Below are 21,406 nucleotides of genomic sequence, written 5' to 3'. Positions count from 1 at the left end.
AATTTAATAATCTATATGGTCCTAAGAGGGCACAACCCATACCCACTGAGAACACAGCCGGTGAACCAAGAGCAAACGCGACCCGGTTTCACCGCCTGAGCCACTCCTGGCTGCCCCACTGCGCCCCCACCCGCGCATGCTCGCGCCGGCCCCCACGCGAGACCCCCGCGCCCCCGCGAGGACCTCCCCAGGCCCCTGGCGGCGGCGGCGGCCGCGCTCCCCCCGCCTTCCCCGGGCACCCGCCGCTTTGCTGGGTGCCCGCCCCCCGCCCCGGGGGTGCCGAGGCGGCTCAGGCGCTGATCTCCACCGGGCTGGCCTCGTCTTGCTCGCGGATCAGGTGCACGCCCGCAGTCCGCAGTGTGCGCGAGGCGCTGCGCGAGCGGCCGGGCGAGCTCGGGGCCCGGGGCGGCGACGTGTGCGTCCGGCCGGTGGCGGGGGAGCGCGCCGGGGAGCGCGGGGTAGCGGCGGGCCGAGCGGATGGGCAGCCCCGGCGAGCGGCCGGGTACCCCCGGCGACACAGAGTAGCCCGGCAGGCCGGGCTCAGTGGCGCTCCGAGGCTCTGGGGCGGGGTTCTCTTCGGGCTCCGGGGAGTCCTGCAAGGACACGCGCCGCCGGGGTAAGCGCCCAGTCGGGGGGCGCTGGGCCTACCGAGCGGAAGGAGCACGGTTCCCTCCACACTCCCACCTCGCGGAAGGCGGCAGACAGAGGTCTGGTTTTTCTGGCCAGACAGACCCTTAGCATGGTGCCTGGCAGGTCATAGGTGCTCGGTAAACGCTGAAATGCATTACCTTGCGTGCTCTTCCCCTTATTCTCCTCTTCCCACTTGTCTTGGACAGCCTGGGACAGACTTAGTTGTGGAACAGTGGGGAAATCACCAGAGTTGGTATCCAGAGACCTGGGTTTGAAGCCTAGATCGGCCGCTTAATGTGTATTTACTCGTTTGATCCTGGCCAAGTCATTTCACCTCTGTCAGCCTTGTTTTTCTAAGCCCTAAAGTGCGGGTGACGCGAATATTTCTCAGGGCTCGTCTGAGTGCTATAGAGATATCAGTGTGGTCTGGCTATCAGCACCAGAAGGGGGCAGGGCTCACCGTGTGTTCGTAGGGGGGACCAGCACAAACAGTCTCACCTTGTCTTTCAGGATATACAGTGCCATGGGGTTCTTCCGCTCCTGCTCGCCACCTCGTGGGAGGGCATCTGCTGCACAGGGCGAAGAACGGGGGTGGCTGGCCCAGGACAGAACCCTTTCCACCAGCCAGCACCTACACTCTGCTGCCCAAGTGGCCAGTTAAGGCCCCGCCACAACCTCCACCAAAGGACCCAGAATCCCTGGGGTCCTACCTTGGCCGCACCTCTCCCTGCTCTGCAGTCTTCGTGCACTTGGTGGAGGAAGGGGCCCTGCAGAGCTGGCTTCCTTGTGGCCCAGTTCTGCCTTTTCCCAGCAGCCCACTGATCTGAGTGACGATGGGATGGGTGAGTGGGTGGCTGGGAGCTCACCTTCTGGTTTCAGACGGTCATCATTCTGGTCCATATATTCCAGGGAGCTTTGCTTCTCCAGCTTCCTCTTCTTCCTGCAAATCAACCCAGCATCCTCTAAACAGAGCTGTTGAGTGTGAGCCGGAGAGGGCCTGGGGGGCAGGGTTACAACAGGAATCTGGTGGCAGTACAAGAGGCCTTGGAACAGGAGGACGGGCTGGGTGCCGTGAGCGTGGCAATAGTCCGTGAGCTTTGGAATGAGTCACATCTAGGTTTGCATCCTGAGTTTGTGGCTGGCATCGTGGGCAAGTCACTGAGCCCGTCTGAGTCTCAGTGCTATTATCAGTAAACTGCAGATAATCATACTTAAAAGGCAGTTCATTGAGATACTAAGATGGCGGAGGAGTAGGAGACACCGTTTTTAGCCGGTCCTCCGAGTCGAGCTGGATAGGTACCAGACCAGCCTAAACAACCATGGAACCAGCCTGAGACGCAGGAAGATACATCTGGATCTCTACAAATGAACATCTCCAGCGCTGAGTATTGAGGTACGAAGCGGGGAGCCATGAAACTGTGCACAGAGATCGGAAGATAAACGGAAGGGGGAGGGAGCCGCCGTGTTCGGGCGCCGGGAAGTGGTAGCCACTTGCACGGGAGAGCGGGCGGGGCTCGCGGACGGCACCGCAAAACAGCAGACTGAGACCGTGAGCCGGGTGCACGCGCCACCAGGCATCTCGCGGAACACCGGAATCCCGGTGCGCTCACTGGATCTAGACTGAGACCGGGAGATCCGGGAGCGCGCGCGGGGCGGCTGGCGGCTGGCGGCATTAGAAACACAAAGGACAGAGACGCGCCGGCCCTGGAAGTGAGGGCTGGGACACCGGGTGTGGGGCGCACATCCCGGACGCTGCAGGGTTGAGCAGCACCAACAGAAACAGAGTTAAAGTGGCCAGAACATTAGTAGAGAACGGGCCGCAATCCCTCTGTTCTGAGACAGAGGCTGAAATTTGGCCGCTGCTGCTCTGACTCTCAGAAGAGGCACAGCAAACCGCCAGGGAAAGCCGCCAGAGAACAAAAGCCTGGAAATACCGGCTCAGGGAGTGCCCATCCCCATCCCCCCTCGCAGGGACGCCGAGACTCTACCCAAACATGGCTGCCTGAGTATCGGCGCGGCAGGCCCCTCCCCCAGAACACAGAAGGCAGGCTGAGAAATCAAGAAGCCCACAGCCCGGGCGCCTGGGTGGTGCAGTCATTGAGCGCCTGCCTTCGGCTTAGGGCGTGATCCCGGCGTTCTGGAAAGGAGTCCCTCATCGGGCTCCTCCGCTGGGAGCCTGCTTCTTCCTCTCCCACTCCCCTGCTTCTATTCCCTCTCTCGCTGGTTGGCTGCCACATAAATAAATAAATAAAATCTTTAAAGAAGAAGCCCACATCCCTAAGATCCCTATAAAACAAGGGGCACGGCCTGGGACCCAGTCAATAATTTGGGCTCTGGAAACCCCGCAACCTCTCTTCATCAGAATGACAAGAAGGAGAAGCCCCCCCCAGCAAAGAAAAGACAGTGATTCTGTGGCCTCTGCCACAGAAATAATGGATATGGATATAACCAAATTATCAGAAATGGAATTCAGAGTAACGATGGTCAAAATGATGAGTAGAATTGAAAAAACTATTAACGAAAAGGTTACTGAGAATATAGAATCCCTAAGGACAGAAATGAGAGCGAATCTGACAGAAATTAAAAATTCTATGAGCCAAATGCAGGCAAAACTAGAGGCTCTGACGGCCAGGGTCGCAGAAGCAGAGGAACGGGTTAGTGAATTGGAGGATGGGTTAATAGAGGAAAAAATGAAAATAGAAGATGGTCTTAAAAAAATCCACGCCCAAGAATGTAGGTTACGGGAGATTACTGACTCAATGAAATGATCCAATGTTGAATCATCGGCATCCCTGAGGGGGTGGAGAAAAACAGAGGTCTAGAAGAGATATTTGAACAAATTGTAGCTGAAAACTTCCCTAATCTAGCAAGGGAAACAAACATTCGTGTCCAAGAGGCAGAGAGGACCCCTCCCAAGCTCAACCATGACAAACCTACGCCACGTCACGTCATAGTGCATTTCGCAAATATTAGATGCAAGGATACAGTATTGAAAGCGGCCAGGGCAAAGAAATTTCTCACGTACCAAGGCAAAAGCATCAGAATTACGTCAGACCTGTCTACACAGATCTGGAATGAGAGAAAGGGTTGGGGGAGCATATTTAAAGCTCTTTCAGAGAAAAACATGCAGCCAAGGATCCTTTATCCAGCAAGGCTCTCATTCAGAATTGATGGAGAAATAAAGACATTTCAGAATCGCCAGTCACTAACCAATTTTGTAACCACGAAACCAGCCCTACAGGAGATATTACGGGGGGTTCTATAAAAGTAAAAAGGCCCCAAGAGTGATACAGAACAGAAAGTCACAGCCAATACAAACAAAGACTTTACTGGCAACATGGCAACATTAAAATCATATCTCTCAGTAATCAGCCTTAATGTAAATGGTTTGAACCATCCCATAAAGCGCCACAGGGTTGCAGATTGGATAAAAAGAAATGACCCATCCATTTGCTGTCTACAAGAGACTCATTTCAAACCCAAAGATGCATTCAGACTGAGAGTAAGGGGATGGAGTACCATCTTTCACGCAAATGGACCTCAAAAGAAAGCTGGGGTAGCAATTCTCATATCAGATAAATTAGATTTTAAACTACAGACTATAGTTAGAGATGCAGAAGGGCACTATATTATTCTTAATGGAAGTATTCAACAAGTGGATATGACAATTATAAATATATATGCCCCCAACAGGGGAGCAGCAAGATACACAAGCCAACTCTTAACCAGAATAAAGAGACATATAAATAAAAATACATTAATAGTAGGGGACCTCAACACTCCACTATCAGAAATAGACAGAACACCCTGGCAAAAACTAAGCAAAGAATCAAAGGCTTTGAATGCCATTCTCGACGAGTTGGACCTCATAGATATATATAGAACACTACACCCCAGAACCAAAGAATACTCATTCTATTCTAATGCCCATGGAACATTCTCAAGAATAGACCATGTTCTGGGACACAAAACAGGTCTCAACCGATACCAAAAGATTGAAATTATCCCCTGCATATTCTCAGACCACAACGCTCTGAAATTGGAACTCAACCACAAGGAAAAATTTGGAAGAAACTCAAACACTTGGAGACTAAGAACCATCCTGCTCAGGAATGACTCGACAAACCAGGAAATCAAAAATCAAATAAAACAATTTATGGAGACCAATGAGAATGAAAATACAACAGTCCAAAACCTATGGGATACTGCAAAGGCAGTCCTAAGGGGGAAATACATAGCCATCCAAGCCTCACTCAAAAGAATAGAAAAATCTAAAATGCAGTTTTTATATTCTCACCTCAAGAAGCTGGAACAGCAACAGAGGGACAGGCCTAATCCACGCACGAGGAAGCAGTTGACCAAAATTAGAGCTGAAATCAATCAAGCAGAAACCAGAAGTACAGTAGAGCAGATCAACAGGACTAGAAGCTGGTTCTTTGAGAGAATCAATAAAATTGACAGACCACTGGCAAGACTTATCCAAAAGAAAAGAGAAAGGACCCAGATTATTAAAATTATGAATGAAAAAGGAGAGGTCACGACGAGCACCATTGAAATTGGAAGGATTATTAGAAATTTTTATCAACAGCTATATGCCAATAAACTAAGCAATCTGGAAGAGATGGAATCCTTCCTGGAAACCTATAAACTACCAAGATTGAAACCGGAAGAAATTGATTCCTTAAACAGGCCAATTAATTATGAAGAAATTGAGTCAGTGATAAACAACCTTCCAAATAACAAAACTCCAGGCCCGGACGGTTTTCCTGGGGAATTCTACCAAACATTCAAAGAAGAAATAATACCTATTCTCCTAAAGCTATTTCAAAAAATAGAAACAGAAGGAAAGCTACCAAACTCATTCTATGAGGCCAATATTACCTTGATCCCCAAACCAGGCAAAGACCCCATCAAAAAGGAGAATTACAGACCGATTTCCCTAATGAATATGGATGCCAAAATCCTCAACAAGATCCTTGCTAATAGAATCCAACAGTACATTAAAAGGATTATCCATCACGATCAAGTGGGATTCATACCTGGGATGCAAGCGTGGTTCAATATTTGCAAATCAATCAGCGTGATACATCATATCAACAAGAAAAGACTCAGGAACCATATGATCCTCTCAATCGATGCCGAAAAAGCATTTGACAAAATACAGCATCCTTTCCTGATTAAAACCCTTCAGAGTGTAGGAATAGAAGGTACATTTCTCAATCTCATAAAAGCCATCTATGAAAAGCCTACTGCAAATATTATTCTCAATGGGGAAAAGCTGGAAGCCTTTCCCTTAAGATCAGGAACTCGACAAGGATGCCCACTCTCGCCACTATTATTCAACATAGTACTAGAAGTCCTTGCAACAGCAATCAGACGACAAAAAGGGATCAAAGGTATTCAAATTGGCAAAGAAGAAGTCAAAATGTCTCTCTTTGCAGATGACATGATACTCTATATGGAAAACCCAAAAGAAGCCACTCCCAAACTATTAGAAGTTATAGAGCAATTCAGTAACGTGGCAGGATACAAAATAAATGCTCAGAAATCAGTTGCATTTCTATACACGAATAACGAGACCGAAGAAAGAGAAATTAGGGAATCCATCCCATTTACAATAGCACCAAAAACCATACGTTACCTTGGAATTAACTTAACCAGAGACGTAAAGGACCTATATTCTAGAAACTATAAATCACTCTTAAAAGACATTGAGGAAGACATAAAAAGATGGAAAGATATTCCATGCTCATGGATCAGAAGAATTAACATAGTTAAAATGTCCATGCTACCCAGAGCAATCTACACTTTCAATGCTATCCCGATCAAAATACCAAGGACATTTTTCAAAGAACTGGAACAAACAGTCCTTAAATTTGTATGGAAACAGAAAAGGCCCCGAATCTCCAGGGAACTGTTGAAAAGGAAAAACAAAGCTGGGGGCATCACAATGCCGGATTTCGAGCTGTACTACAAGCTGTGATCACAAAGACAGCATGGTACTGGCACAAAAACAGACACATAGACCAATGGAACAGAATAGAGAGCCCAGAAATGGACCCTCGGCTCTTTGGGCAACTAATATTTGATAAAGCAGGAAAAAACATCCGGTGGGAAAAAGACAGTCTCTTCAATAAATGGTGCTGGGAAAATTGGACAGCTACATGCAAGAGAATGAAACTTGACCACTATCTCACACCATACACAAAAATAAACTCCAAATGGATGAAAGACCTCGATGTGAGACAGGAATCCATCAAAATTCTAGAGGAGAACATAGGCAACAACCTCTACGACATTGGCCAAAGCAACCTTTTTCATGACACATCCCCAAAGGCAAGAGAAACAAAAGATAAAATGAATTTATGGGACTTCATCAAGATTAAAAGTTTCTGCACATCCAAGGAAACAGTCAGAAAAACTAAGAGGCAGCCCACGGAATGGGAGAATATATTTGCAAATGACACTACAGATAAAGGACTGGTATCCAAGATCTACAAAGAACTTCTCAAACTCAATACACGAGAAACAAATAAACAAATCAAAAAATGGGCAGAAGATATGAACAGACACTTTTCCAATGAAGACATACAAATGGCTAACAGACACATGAAAAAATGTTCAAAATCATTAGCCATCAAGGAAATTCAAATCAAAACCACACTGAGATACCACCTTACGCCAGTTAGAATGGCAAAAATAGACAAGGCAAGAAACAACAATTGTTGGAGAGGATGTGGAGAAAGGGGATCCCTCCTACATTGTTGGTGGGAATGCAAGTTGGTACAGCCACTCTGGAAAACAGTGTGGAGGTCCCTTAAAAAGTTAAAAATTGAGCTACCCTATGATCCAGCCATTGCACTACTGGGTATTTACCCCAAAGATACAGACGTAGTGAAGAGAAGGGCCATATGCACCCCAATGTTCATAGCAGCAATGTCCACAATAGCTAAATCGTGGAAGGAGCCAAGATGCCCTTCAACAGATGACTGGATTAAGAAGTTGTGGTCCATATATACAATGGAATATTACTCAGCTATCAGAAAGAACGAGTTCTCAACATTTGCTACAACATGGACAGCACTGGAGGAGATAATGCTAAGTGAAATAAGTCAAGCAGAGAAAGACAACTATCATATGATTTCTCTCATCTATGGAACATAAGAACTAGGATGATCGGTAGGGGAAGAAAGGGATAAAGAAAGGGGGGGTAATCAGAAGGGGGAATGAAACATGAGAGACTATGGACTATGAGAAACAAACTGAGGACTTCAGAGGGGAGGGGGGTGGGGGAATGGGATAGACCGGTGATGGGTAGTAAGGAGGGCACGTATTGCATGGTGCACTGGGTGTTATACACAACTAATGAATCATCGAGCCTCACATCAGAAACCGGGGATGTACTGTATGGTGACTAACATAATATAATAAAAAATCATTAAAAAAAAAATAAAAAAATAAAAGGCAGTTCATTAACCACAACCACTGTGCCCGGCTCACAAAGTGTGCCCTAAGCGAAACCATTGTTTCCGCACTGGTGCTGTCGGGGATTGTGAACACAGAATATAGTTCATACGCAACACATACAAGGCTAAGATGGATCTCCTGGGAAGAGGTGCGGGGCCCCGGGGGGGTAGGCATCTAAGGGACTAGGAGAAGAATAGAGCTTGGGAGGGGGATGGATTGAAGGTTTAGGGTGCTCAGGGTGGGGAATTTGGAGAGTTACCCAGACTTTTTGGAGGGTTTCCAGCAGGCACAGACTGTCACCAAAGTCACAAGGAGGAAGATGCCTCCTGTGGACAAGATGATGTAGAGGGAGCTTCTTCCTAGGGAAAGAGAGAGGCAGAGAGGTGGGAGAGACTTCAGAGGGGGAACAGGTATGGTGAGGAGAGCTCCTGCGGCAGAAGGAAGAGAAGAGGAGTCCCACACAGCATGGCTGGCCAGTGGCCGAGCTTGCTGAGCCCACTTCCCTGCCTCTCTCTCTCCCCCCATCTAGGGGCACTCTGTCTGGGATGTCCTTAGTCCCTCACAGCACCTGCCTCTCGGGATTTGGAGTCCCGAGGGCGAGCACACAGGGAGACTCACTGTACACGGTGATCTTGATGGGCAGGCTGCGGCCCTGGCTGATGGGGTTCTCCACCACACAGCTGTACAGGTCATCGTCCTCCATGAGCACGCGCGTGATGGTGAGCACCTTGTGGTCAGGCGACAGGAGCATTCTTGAGTCATTGAGGAGGGGTTTGCCGTCCTTCAGCCAGGTGTAGCTGGGCTTGGTGCCGTTCTCATGTGAGCAGTTCAGGGTGAAGGCCTCGCTGAGTTCCAGCACAGTGGTGGAAGCCACCAGCACCTGTGGCCTGGAAATGGGCACTGAGCCCCCGGGGGTGGGGGAGCCTGTGAGCCAGGGGCCAACAGCCTCTCCCCTCCCCTTCGTAACTCCCTGCCTCCCAACACATCGCAACTCGATTTGTGATCTGAGAAGCCCTTCAGGGATCATCAGTCCAACCTTTCCCCATCATCCGCTCATTCATTCATTCATTCATTCCTTCCTTTACCAATTTTTTGTTGAGCACCTACTAAGAACAGACGGTACAATGCTGAATAAGACAGCATGGTCCCTGCCCTCACAGACCTTCCCTTCCTTCTTCTCAAATGTCTTTTCAAGCTATCTTAAACTGGCCCAGGCTGAAACACATTTCAGTTGGGCTAAACCTAGGTTCCAAATGTCTGGGTTCGAATATTGGTTCTATCACATACTAGCTGTGTGACCTTGGGCAAGTTAGTCAACCTCTTTGTGCCTCAGTTTCTGCAGCTACAAAATGGGGATCATTGTATAAACTATGCCTATATTATTATAAGCATTAAGTGAGTCAAGATATGCAAAACACTTAGAATGGTTTCTGGCACATAGTAAGCACTCTATACGCGTCAGGTGTGTCCTGTCTGTCAACTTCTAATGCCCGATTGTCTCCCTCCCAGCTCCCAAGTGGCTTCCGTGTTGGTATTCCCGGGATGTGCCTAGTGTCCTGGGCAGACCCTGCCCCAGTCCCAGGCACCAGTCCCACCTCCTTTGCTGTCAGAGCACCTTACCGTCTACAGTGAGGTTGATGGTCTTCTCCCCAGTGAACGTGTCATCCGTGATGGAGATCTCAACCTCGTAGGTGCCCTCGTCGGCCAGCTGCAGGTCGCTGAGAAGCAGGGAGCCATTTTCGAAGAGGCGGATTCGATCTCGGTAGTCAGGCCGTAGGGTGCCAATGACCTCTGTGCCTATGGACTGTACCACCGTCACTGGCTTGTCCCGCTTCAGCTGCCACTTCACCACGGGCTTGTCACTGCTGGTGCTACTGTACTGCACAGAAAGCAGGGCTGACTTCCCCACTGTGCCATGGATCAGGCGCACCGGGCTGGTGATGTTCACTCCCTCCAGGGGCTCTGTGGACAGAGATCCATGGGGAGAGGGCAACGTCAGGCCCTTGGCTCCCTACGTCCTCAGATGTCTTCATGCCTCACCCTCTGGGCTCTTCACTCCCTGTCGGTCCTTCCTTCTTACACTCTGATGCCATCTCCCACGATTGCTCTGGGCCCCTTTGATCCTCCGTCACCCCTCACACCAATCCCATTGCCCTCAGTCCTTCTTCTGGCTGGCCCTCTGCCTCTGGTGGTTTCCTCCATTGTCTTCCTCTTGAGGAAGACCTCCAGCTAACCCACACACTATGTGCTCCATTCACAGAAACATTTATTGAGTACTTCCCATGTGCCAAGTAATGTTCTATGTCCTTGGGATATATCATTGAGCAAAAGAGACAAACATAGACCTCAGGGTGAATTTGTCAGATTTGCTTCTTGATCGGGGATTGGGAAAGTAGGGAATGGAGAAGCTCGGGAATAGAGATTCAGAAAGAAGGGAGTGTGTCACAAGGTAGTGCCAATAAAGGGAAGTTTAGGGGCCTCTGAAGACAACTAGATTGTTCTTCATTCATACCAAGAGTCTCCTCTCTCCTTGCCCCGGCTGCATGGAGCACTTTATTAGGCCTTGCCTGGGGCTGAACAGTTCTGCAGCTGAGTAGTTGGTTTTGGAAATACACCCAAGCTCCAGCCCAACACGCAACCCTGATAGAAGAGGGATTTGGGATGGACAGAACAAAGAGTTTGAAATCAGAAGGCCTTGTAAGATTGGGCTCCACCACCTACAGGCTATGTGGACCTGGGCAAGCCATGGTTCTAGGCTTCATTCTTCTCATTTAGAAAATCAGGATATAAGCAGTAACAAGAGCATCAGTAATTGTTGTGCAGTGGAGAGAACACAAGAGTAAGCATCAGAGACTTGGGCCCTTATTGTTGACTTAGGACCTAGGAAAAGTCACTTATCTATTTGGGACTCAGGTAAGTAAAAGAAGTGGCAAACTTGATGTTACTTCCATTTGTTCCAGACCTGCCATTCTGGGATTTTACCATCGTGTCCAATGGTTGCCCCATTTAGAGATGTATCTTATATTTCAGAGATCTCTTAGGGGGCTTTGGGGCCTGAACAGATGCCATTCATTGGTGTTACATGGCCTTGTAGAGCAATACGACCACCCAAAGGAGGGTCTTCTGGAGAAGACGTCAGTTGGGAGCAGGGCTGAGTTTAGCTAAACAGACACTTACAGGTCAGTTTTTCAGTCCCTCTGCACCTCCAGCTGCTCTCTCTGATGGTCACTGCCTCTGAAGTTCCCTCTCTTTTTCCCACTCTCCCACTCTGCTACTGTTGTTTAAATTTGGGGATGTTAAGTTGTACCTTTCCCTTCCTTATTATTCTCCTTGTGCTCCGAGGACCCAGACCAAACCAGGAGGGAATTAAACTAAAAGGTGAGTTTTGGAGATCAAAGCAAATGTAATAAACCTATTCAGTCCATTTTTGGAACAAGTTCTTTGTTAAGGAGTGAGCTCATCACCTTCGGAAGGGGTCAAGGAAACGCCAATTGCTATTCTTTCACCTCTCTGTGCCTCAGTTCCCTCCTCTGTATAATGAGGTTGTGGGGCCAGATGATCACAAGGGGTCTTCTCAAGTCTGACATTCTATGATCCATTACCTGCCAGGTATGTTAGAATCATAAAACCTTGAGACTGGAAGAGACTATTTGAATAATTAAAGCTGCCATATGTATGACTATGGTATGCTTGTTATTTTTTAAAGATTTATTTATTTGAGAGAGAGAGAGAGAGCACGCGTGAGAGCAGGGGAGGGGCAGAAGGAGAGAATCTCAAGCAGACTTCACATTGAGCCCAATGTGGGGCTCAATCTCACAACATGGGCTGAAACCAAGAGTCAGTTGCTTAACTGACTGAGTTATCCAGTGACCCCTATGCTCGTATCAAGAGGAGTCTTGATTTGGGGGAGGTAGAATGGACAAAATCAAATATTTTCAAATATTTTTTATTAAAGATATTGTTGTTCCCATAAAACTATGTATAAAAATGAAAACAAAAGCTAGTTCTGGCTCACAGATTTGGTAGAAGAGGTAGTGGGGACCAGGCTCCTGTCCCCCCCCCAATAACTTGGGGTGCTACTCGGAATCCCTCTGGCTCTGTGTATCAGCCTGAAATCCATTTGATCACATAATACTTAAGATCTGTTCCAGCTCTCAGTTTCTGTGATTATTTAGATGGGATTTCCTGCCTAGCAACTGCTAGGTCCCAGGCTTGGCTTGATTTAGAAAAGCAAGCTTTCAGAGTCAAATAGACCTCGGTATGTGTGACTTGAGGTGGCCCTGAGAAAAGTCATTGAGTTTCATTAAAGACCGTGGTGGTGATGAGCAAATGGTTGGGGAACCTCTATTCAGGACCCAATCGGAAGCAGTGGGTTATGCTCTCACGAAGGTTGTATATGCAGAACCATCCTGCATCAAACTTTGGGGGTTCTCATTTCCTCCTTCCAGGAGGCTGGGAAGTGACAGTCCCAGGTCCAAGGATAAGTGGAAGGGATTCCCCCTCCCTTCAGTCTTCTCTGGCCCTCCTTTGAGCTTCCCCTGTGTCCTGTCTCTCCTATCCTGTACAAGGTCCTTGTGGTCCTTTTGTGATGTCTTCCCAGCTCAGGTCAGTTCTTTCTGCTAGTTTAAAGTTGATTCTTCTGCACAAAAACATTGAAAAGCTACAGCATATGATTGCCCTAGGCTTCACCCTCCTCTAGGTGGGCACCTTCCTCGTGCACAGGAACACCGTATGCCCAGGAGTCACAGGGATGTATGTACACATGTTCAGAAATAAATGGAGCAGTCTTTCTGAGAAGCTGACAAAGAGAGTATTTTGCTGAGCAAACACTGTTTCCAAAAACTCTAGCCAAAATTGGAGTTGGTGTTAAGTTCAGGGTTCCACAACTTTCAAGGGACACAGAGCACTGGGACTGGGGCCAAAGCAGGACACAGAAATGAGGAAATGGCTATCACAGCTATGATCCACAGTGGAAATAAAAAGGACTAGGACTACTCAACCTTGAGAAGCGATTAACTTAATCATGGTCCTTGAGTCTCTGAGGCATCATTACGTAGAAGTCTCTGTTCCTACTGGAGGCTGAACAAAAGGAAATTGACATCACAGCAAGATTTACCTGTCAACTTAAATTGTGCCATACTGGTAGGTGGCCCTTCTCAAGGAGGATTTTGACCAGCAGTGACAACCAAGGAATATTAAGCTTTAAAATATGAGAATGTACATGCCAGTAGCCTTGGGTTCCCTTAATAGCCTTTCACTTTAAGGGAACCATCATCTACTCATTTTTCTATGCTCCTTTATGCTTGGCACAGTTTTCCTTTTACCAGTATTTGCCTGAAATGTTCCTTTTAAAAGTATCAATGAGATGATGCCAAACAGGTATTCTAGGATTTGGTCTTTATACACCTAATCCATACTCACTAACACCATGGGCTGCAGTTAGAGCATTCTTTATGGGTTTTTGTCTTGTTTGGATCTGTCACGACAGGGAAGTCCCTATGGCCATCACAGACACCCTTCTCTGGCCTTTCTCCAATTTTATGCTTTCTTTTATCAGGTGTGGTGACCAGAACTGCATACAAGAATCCAAGGGTGGCACACAGCATGGTTTTCTAAAAGGAAAACATTTCACTTTCTGCTTTTGGTTCTTAATGTTCTTCCTAGTGAACGATGCTCTGAGGACAACCTCCTCCTCTGACCCGTCCTCTAGGTGCAACCCTGATTGCACACTTGTTGAGGTTATTGTGTTGGCCTCTTATGTTGGTATCCTGTTGAGGCCTCCAAAGGCCGACAAGCGTGTGAAATCATTTTAAGTGTCAATCACTCAGGAACATAGGAGAAAGCCAGGAAACAGAAATTGTGAAGAAGACCCTTGGGATCCAGGAAGAGAGGGGTCTTTGTACTTTCTATTTGTACTTTAAAGAGTGTAGATGTTCAGTAATGTGTCTAGCTAATAGGTATTAAGATGGCATACAGAGATTTACCCTGTTTTAGATCAGAACAAGTACTATTGTTAAGCTGTCAGGTCTCCTAAACTGACTTATAAATTTAATACAATAGCAATCAAAATCCTAGGAGGTTCACTTTGTGATAGTGAACAAGAATGGACAAACAGATCAGTGGAATAGAATAGAGAGTCCAAAAATAAACTTATATATGATCACTCGACTTATGATAAAGGTGATGCTGCAGTGCTATGGGGAAAGGATTATTTTTGCAATAAATAGTGCCAGGCCATCTAGGAAAGAAATGAATCTTGATCCTTACCTCACACCTTACACAAATATCAATTCTAGATGGATTGTGAATCTAAATGTGAAAGGTAAAACAATATTTTTTTAAAAAAGAAAACATATCTCCATGGCTTGAGGGCAGACACAAATTTCTTAGGACACAAGATTGGTACCCATAAAAGAAGGAAGTGATACATTGGATGCAATAAAATTAAGAGCTTCTGTTCATCAAAAGACACCATTAAGAGAGTGAAAAGGCAAGCTGTGGAGTGAGAGATATTTGTAAGGCATATATCCTATAAAGGGCTGGTATCCAAAATACATTTCTTAAACTCCTACAAATCAATAATTTTTTAAAAATCCAAAAAACTTAGTAGAAAATTGGGCAAAAGACTTAGAAGAGGTACTTCACAAAGAAGGATATCCAAATGGCTAATAATAATATGAAAAAGATACAACTTCATTAATAATAATAATGGAAATGCAATTTTAAACTATAATTTGATACCACCTCATACTCACTAGGATGACTAAAACAAAAAAGAGAAGACGCAATTGCTGGTGAAGATGTGAGGTGTCTGGAGCTGCTGGTGGGAATGTGGATTGTGGATTTCAAAATCACTTTTGAAAATTGTTTGACTATATCTACTAAAACTAAACACACACATGGAACTTAGCAGTTCTATTCCTAGGTATATTCGCAAAGAAATGTGTACATATGTTCACCGAAAGACAGGTACTAGAATATTTTAACAACTGTATTGAAAAAGGCCCACACTAGAAACAACCAAAGTGTCTATCAAAGTTGACTAGATACATAAATTGTTGTATATTCATACAACGGAATACTATACAGCACTGAGACCAAACAAATTACAATTTCAGCAACAGCATGAATGAATCTTACAGATTTGATGTTCAATGAAAGAAGCCAGATACAAAAGAATGCATGCATATGATTCCATGTATAGAAAGTTCAAGGACACACAAAATTAATCTGTATTAGAAGTTAGGATACTGCTGTAATCCTGAGGGAGGGCAACAGTAACTGAACTAATATGCACAGGCTTCTGAGGTGCTAAAGTGTTCTCTTTCTTCATCTATGAGGCTGATTCCATGGGTTCATTCACTTTTTAAAGGTTCTTCAAACTGTAGCCTTATGTTAAATGCATTTCTGTGCATAACTCTCTGTTAGAAGAAAAAAATAGCACCTACAATGTGGAGGTGATCTTGGGGCTAAAAGGGTAGAACCCAGGTAAGGGACTTCTTCCTACTGGGTCCCTAGAGGATGGAAAGTTCTAGGATCCCAGAGAGTAAAATTTTGCCAATCAGATTATCCAGATTTATGGCATGCCATGTTTATGTCTGCATGTCAGTGTCCTAGCCTCTAGAAAAACCTTGTTTGAATGTTTCATGAATTAGGCTGTGATCAATTTAGGAAAGCCTCAGTTGTCCATGTTAGGCACAAAGCATTAAAGACTGAGTGCTACCTGCCCCCTTTAAGTGCCAACCTTAAAAACTACATTTCCCAGCCTTCCTTGCAGTTAGGTATGGCTGTGTGACTGAGTTCTAGCCAATAGAACCAGTGGAAGTGATAGGTACCACTTACAGGCTAGTTTGGAAAAAAACTCTCTCCTGTTTTTTTGTTTGTTTGTTTTTGTTTTAAATTCTCTATCTGAAAGAAATGGGAGAAAAACCTCAGGGTGACAAGGTGACTAGTGGAAACACATGTCAAAGTCGATAGAGAGCTTTTTCAATTTGGCCCCTGAAAACTTCAAGGAGCAGAGTTCTTCTTCATTCTAGGCCCAGTCTGGAACTGCATTGTACTATTTCATGGTTAGTGCCAGGGACTTAAATTTTGGAACTTACCTGTCACAGAAGCTGGTATTTTCCTAACTAATATAGTGAGCATGGCAGAAATTCCTTGTAGAATCTCAGCTCTCTATTGTTCTTGAGTCCACAGCAATAAAATGGCCCAAGCCTGCACTTCTTACCCATCATAGGTCATAACTAATATCCTCTCAACACCATTTATATGTTTTGCTGTATTTATTGGGTTACCTTTTCCCACACAGAAGATCCTTTGTCACCTTTTTTTTTTTGCCTGATCACACTGACTGACGAGATCTTTCTATAATTTTTTCCCTTAGCATTCGATGACCTGAAAGAATTTAGGGACAGCTCTGATTTGTATATTTCACTGTGCACCTTGTGTTCCTGATTCACGGCCTCTGTACCTTCAGCTCTCGTGATTTCTTCCACTCCTTGTAATTTCCACTGAGACCACTCTCACTAAAGCTAATTGTTACTCTGATTTGCCATATCCAACAAACTCTTTTAGTTGTAATATGATAATAATAATAGTTGAGATATATTCGGCCCTTGATATACTGGACGTCTTTGACACATTTGATGCTGATTCTCCGAAAAACTCCCAACTCCCTTGACTTTCTGGACACCACAGTCTTCTAGTTTCCCCTCTGTCTCTCGCACTGTCCTTTTTGGCCTCCTCAAAGTGCCTTTTTTTCCCTCTACCTCCCTGTACAGATCTTGGGGTTACTCAATGTTCCATGTTCAGCCCATTTTGTTCTCCTTGGTGATATTATCCATTCTCATTGTTTTGGATTTCACCTATAGGCTGACAGCTCCCACATACCTCTCTTCAACCCTGACCTCCCTGCCCCCCACCCCCACCCACAGATGTCTCAGAGGCATTTCAACCTCAGTATGGACAGTACTCATTATCATATACCCAACACTATCCCAGTTGTCATTTCGGGTTTCACACAGAAATCCTAACCCCCCCCCCCCCGGATCCTCCCACTTCCTATCAATCACTAGGTCCTGACTTTCCCTCCAAAATATTATCTCCACATGCCTCGTTCCCCCTATTTTTATCCTAATTCCAGCTCATGTTATTTCTCTCTTGAATTATCACAGTAGTCTTGTTATGGGTTAAATTGTGCCCCCCACCTCCAAATTCATATGTTGAAGTCCTAACCCCCCACTACCTCAAATGTGATCTTATTTGGCAATGGGGTTATTGCAGATGTAATAAGCTAAGATGAGGTCATATTGGAAGAGGATGGGCCCTTAATCTGCTATGACTCATGTCCTGAAAGAAAGTGGAACTCTGGACACAGACACAAGCATAGGGAGACTGTCCTGTGAAGAGAGAAGCCCTGTTACCACAAGCATAGGAACCTGAAGCTAGCAGAGAGGTCTGGAACAGATCCTTCCTTAGTGCCCCAAAGAGAATATGACCTTGATCTCAATCTTTTAGCCTGCAGAAGCGTGTGACTAGACATTTCGGTTGTTTAAGCCACCCAGTTTGTGGTTGTCACATTGGCCTTAGCAGATGGATATAGGCTTCCTTTCCTATCTTGTTTGCCTCCAGTTTCTTCTCCAACGCCTCACAGCAGAACGAGCTCTCTGAAACACAAGTCTGGCCCTGCCAGTCCCCAGATGAAAAGCCATCCGATTTCCCCTTCCCACCGTCACTGTTTACAAATTATATCCCAGGTTCCTTAGTATGGTTTACAAGGCTCTTGCTGAATTCGCATTTTCTTCTCCAGCAAGGGCGAGTGGCTGGGCTGCTCCCAAACACATGATGCCGTTTCAGTGTTGACCTTTGCCCATTTCCCCAACTTTAATGCCCGTTCCTACACCTACCTAGTAACTTAGCCCCCCCCCCCCACTCCACCCGGCACTGCTAGCACCAGCTTTCCAGATGGGGTAGGTGACCTCTCTCTGATCCTGGGCATCCTCTGTATATCTGACTCATCATAGTTTCTGCATTTTATTAAAATGATCTCTGCATCTGTGTGCCCCAGCAAATTGTGAATTGCTAGGCTCTCTGGAGTAGTGTGTGTGTGTGTGTGTGTGTGTGTGTGCACACGCGTGCGCGCGGGCATGGGCGTACACACACAAAGAAACACATCTATTTAAAGTGAGATCAATTCTCTAAGGAGTTGGTAGGGGGCAGTACAGAAGGTAGGTGTCTACGGCATGGGATGAGTTATGGATAGGTTGGTGTTATTTCCAAAAACCAAAAGCCTCCTTATCTCCCTAGCTAATTTCATCTCCCTTGCTGTTGTACACTCAGAGCGGCCAGGGTGGGGGTTGGGGAGGCACAAACCCAGATCTCCCCCACCCCTCCAAGCCCCATCACGATCCTTTGGAAAGAACGCTGGACTGGCCCACGCCAACAAGACATCCCATAAGAAATGGCTCACTGCCCTCTATCTAATGTACTGAATGCCGTGGGAGCTCCAAAGTCATGCAGCCTTTTGGGGGAGGGGCGCAGGGGCTGGGCGGGAGGCACAGAGAATGAAGAAATACATTCAACACTAATGCCTGAATTCACTGAGATGCTTCCCACGGCAGCTGAGCTCTCTCCCCTCCTCCCACCTTAAAGACATTCTGGCCTTCAACTCCCCCTCCCTCCCTTTTGCAAGTAGCGGGGCCCCTCTCCAGACCCTCTCTTACCCTTCTGGTCTCCTACCTGTCTGGATCAGAAGAAGGTAGACAAAAGGAGTGAGGCTCAGGGCACTGAAGGCTCTGGACGGGGCTCCCCTTTCTCTCTTCATTTTGGGTGGCGTTCTCCAGCTCTGGTGCAGACAATTAGCATGATTTCTCCACTCTGGGCACGTCCCTTTGTACCACTCGGAGTTTCTCTGCCCGAACACAACCCTGCCAACTTCCCTCTGAATACACAGAGCCTTGTGTATTGCTGGACTTGTTCTTTCCTCTCTTTCAGACCTGGCATTTTCTAGTTTCAAAACACTTACATCCCCGGTTCGGAAGGGGGTATCTGCTTAGGATATAATCTTCAATGAGGGTTCTAATCGGATGGGTCTCTCTGCTCTTTTGCCTCTCTGTGCTGAGCCCCACTACCGGGGGAGATGAGGACTGGGGCTCAGTGAGGGGACTGGGCTGGAACACACACTGAACTGGATCTTGTGTCCCAACCTATCCTGTCTCCACCTCACGCTCTGTGTTCCTGCGAAGAAGGGCGCGTGCCAGGGACAGACCTCCAATAAGCTCTGGAAAGGGAGGGAGAGGAGCTTTTAAAAAGCTGGGGAAAGAGAGACTCCAAGAACTGCTGAAGAGATGGAAAATCCCTGTTCTGCCCCCGGAAGAAGATTGGAAAATGGCTTGAATTCTATTATTTTCCTTCCTGTCCTGGTCCTGCTTGGGATTCTCTCTCCTATCACAGAATCACATAGATGCTGGGGACCTCTTTCCAGGAACCACTCTGTTCATTCCCCTGCATCCAGCCAATTTTCTAGAACATGTCAGAGCACAGATGAAGGTAATACTCTAATAGCCAGCATCCTGGGGTTCTGATAGCAGCTTCACAACCTACTTACCTCCTCTTGTCTCAAGGATGTGATGAGGAGAGACACCCTAGCTCCAACTGACTGCTCACTACTGTGTCCACACCTTTTCAAGAGCACTGTCAGTGGAATGTATGCTCATTAACTGTGAAATCTTGGGTTGGGCTTACAATCTCCTTAAGCCTCCAGTTTCACATCTTCCTTGTAGATGTGTGTAGCTTCCTTGTAGAATTGTTGAGAGGATTGATGACAATTTAGTATAATGGAGTGCCTTGGAAACACTTTGTTAGAGAGAGAACATTTTAAACGTAAAAAAAGCTGCCTCTTCTCTTTCATTCCTGTAGCAATCTTGATGAGACCAAAGTTTACAGCTCCCTTCTTGGTTGTCTCTAAGCCTGGTCTTAGCCTTGTAAATGTCCTAGCTACTTCTCCAAATAGTCTTTACATACTGGGGAAAGCCTGAGTAGGCCAGGTTTCTAGAACTGAAGACTCATTGCATAACTCATCTGAGCCAAAGGGTGGGGAGTCGAGGAGAGAAACATTGGTTTTGAACTTCATGGAGGTACTGCAAAAAATATTCTGAAATACGTCAAGATTCTTCTTTTTTGTTTGTTTTTTCATTTTGCACTTCTGTGTCTATGACTTTTTCCTAGACTTCTGCCTCTGGTAAAAGTCAGTGTGGTTTCAGCAGACATACAATGAAAAAGAAAAAGTCAAGATTCAGCTTCTGACATCTAAAATAGTATTTTAGAGTCAGCAGCAAGACAAAAGGCTTATGAGCCAGTCTTTGTAAAGGCCCAAAGGATATTTTCATTTCCTTTAACTATCACTTCCACCTATCCCGGAGCAAGCCATGGACAGACTCACAGTTCTTCTGCTGTATGGTATAGATAAAAGGCCTCTTTCGTCTGTGAGGGCTAGGCCTTGACGCTTATTGTCTAAGGGTAAAAGGAGGATATGATATTCAGGAAAGAGAGAAAGTCTGCAGGCTGCCTTTTTAAGCCTGAAGGATGATGGAAAGAAAACCGTGATAGCAGGAGACCTAAGTGGGATCTAACTTCTCAACACCCACCCTTCCCCTGCCCTGAGGGTGGACCTTTGGCTCCTTGCACCCATGCAGAATATGCAAGTGTCCCAAAGTGCCCACGAGCTCTCTTGAGGGGACTCAGAAGTGCCGAGAAGACAAGGAACTGGCAACAGCTGGGGGCCGCCAACTGCTGTAGAGGGGGGGTCAACATGTAGCTCAGCAGGGAGCAGGGAAAATGCCACACAGGTGCCCAGACACCAGCTCCCCACTTGTCAGCAGGTCTCCTAAGCCATACCACGTGGACTCACCCCACCTGTCCTCAGAGGGGAGCTGGGTTGGGGGAGGAAACTAAACAAATTGAATGAGCAGTGGCTGCGTGAGTTGTCCCAGCAGTGACTGAGCCTCCTCAAGAGAATGTTGGAATAGACTGGTGGGTCGGAATGAGTTTATCAGGATGGATTAATATTTAGCTTTTCTCTGCTGCCCAGGGGGCTGCAAGGGGACTCAGGTGGCAAGTCACAGCAGCCAGCCGCAAAGGCCCAAGGGACCGTGGTTGCTTTGTGTGTCTGAGTGTCCAACGAGCGATCGTGCGATCTTGCTTCAGGTCTTTCTAAGATGAGTAGACCTGATGAAGCTTATGTCATCGGCCTTTGTGTCTTTCACTCTTAAACCAGCGAGCACTCTGACCGAAGGACTATGTCTTACTGGTC

General features: G+C 46.5%; 1 protein-coding gene across 1 annotated transcript; it reads right to left on the bottom strand.

Moving 5' to 3' along the window:
• Nucleotides 1-252: 252 nt before the first annotated feature.
• Nucleotides 253-19,001, bottom strand: HEPACAM (hepatic and glial cell adhesion molecule). Its single transcript, XM_045797590.2, is given in 8 exon segments — nt 253-457; nt 459-593; nt 1,129-1,199; nt 1,497-1,570; nt 8,357-8,456; nt 8,716-8,997; nt 9,718-10,059; nt 18,835-19,001. Coding segments are annotated over 8 exon segments (1,257 nt in total). The 5' UTR covers nt 18,920-19,001; the 3' UTR covers nt 253-289.
• Nucleotides 19,002-21,406: the final 2,405 nt, after the last annotated feature.

The sequence above is a fragment of the Ursus americanus genome, chromosome 16 (genome assembly GCF_024610735.1).
Source record: "Ursus americanus isolate L20-20 chromosome 16, mUrsAme1.1.p, whole genome shotgun sequence".
Lineage (NCBI taxonomy): Eukaryota > Metazoa > Chordata > Mammalia > Carnivora > Ursidae > Ursus > Ursus americanus.
This window is presented reverse-complemented; position numbering and strand designations above follow the sequence as displayed.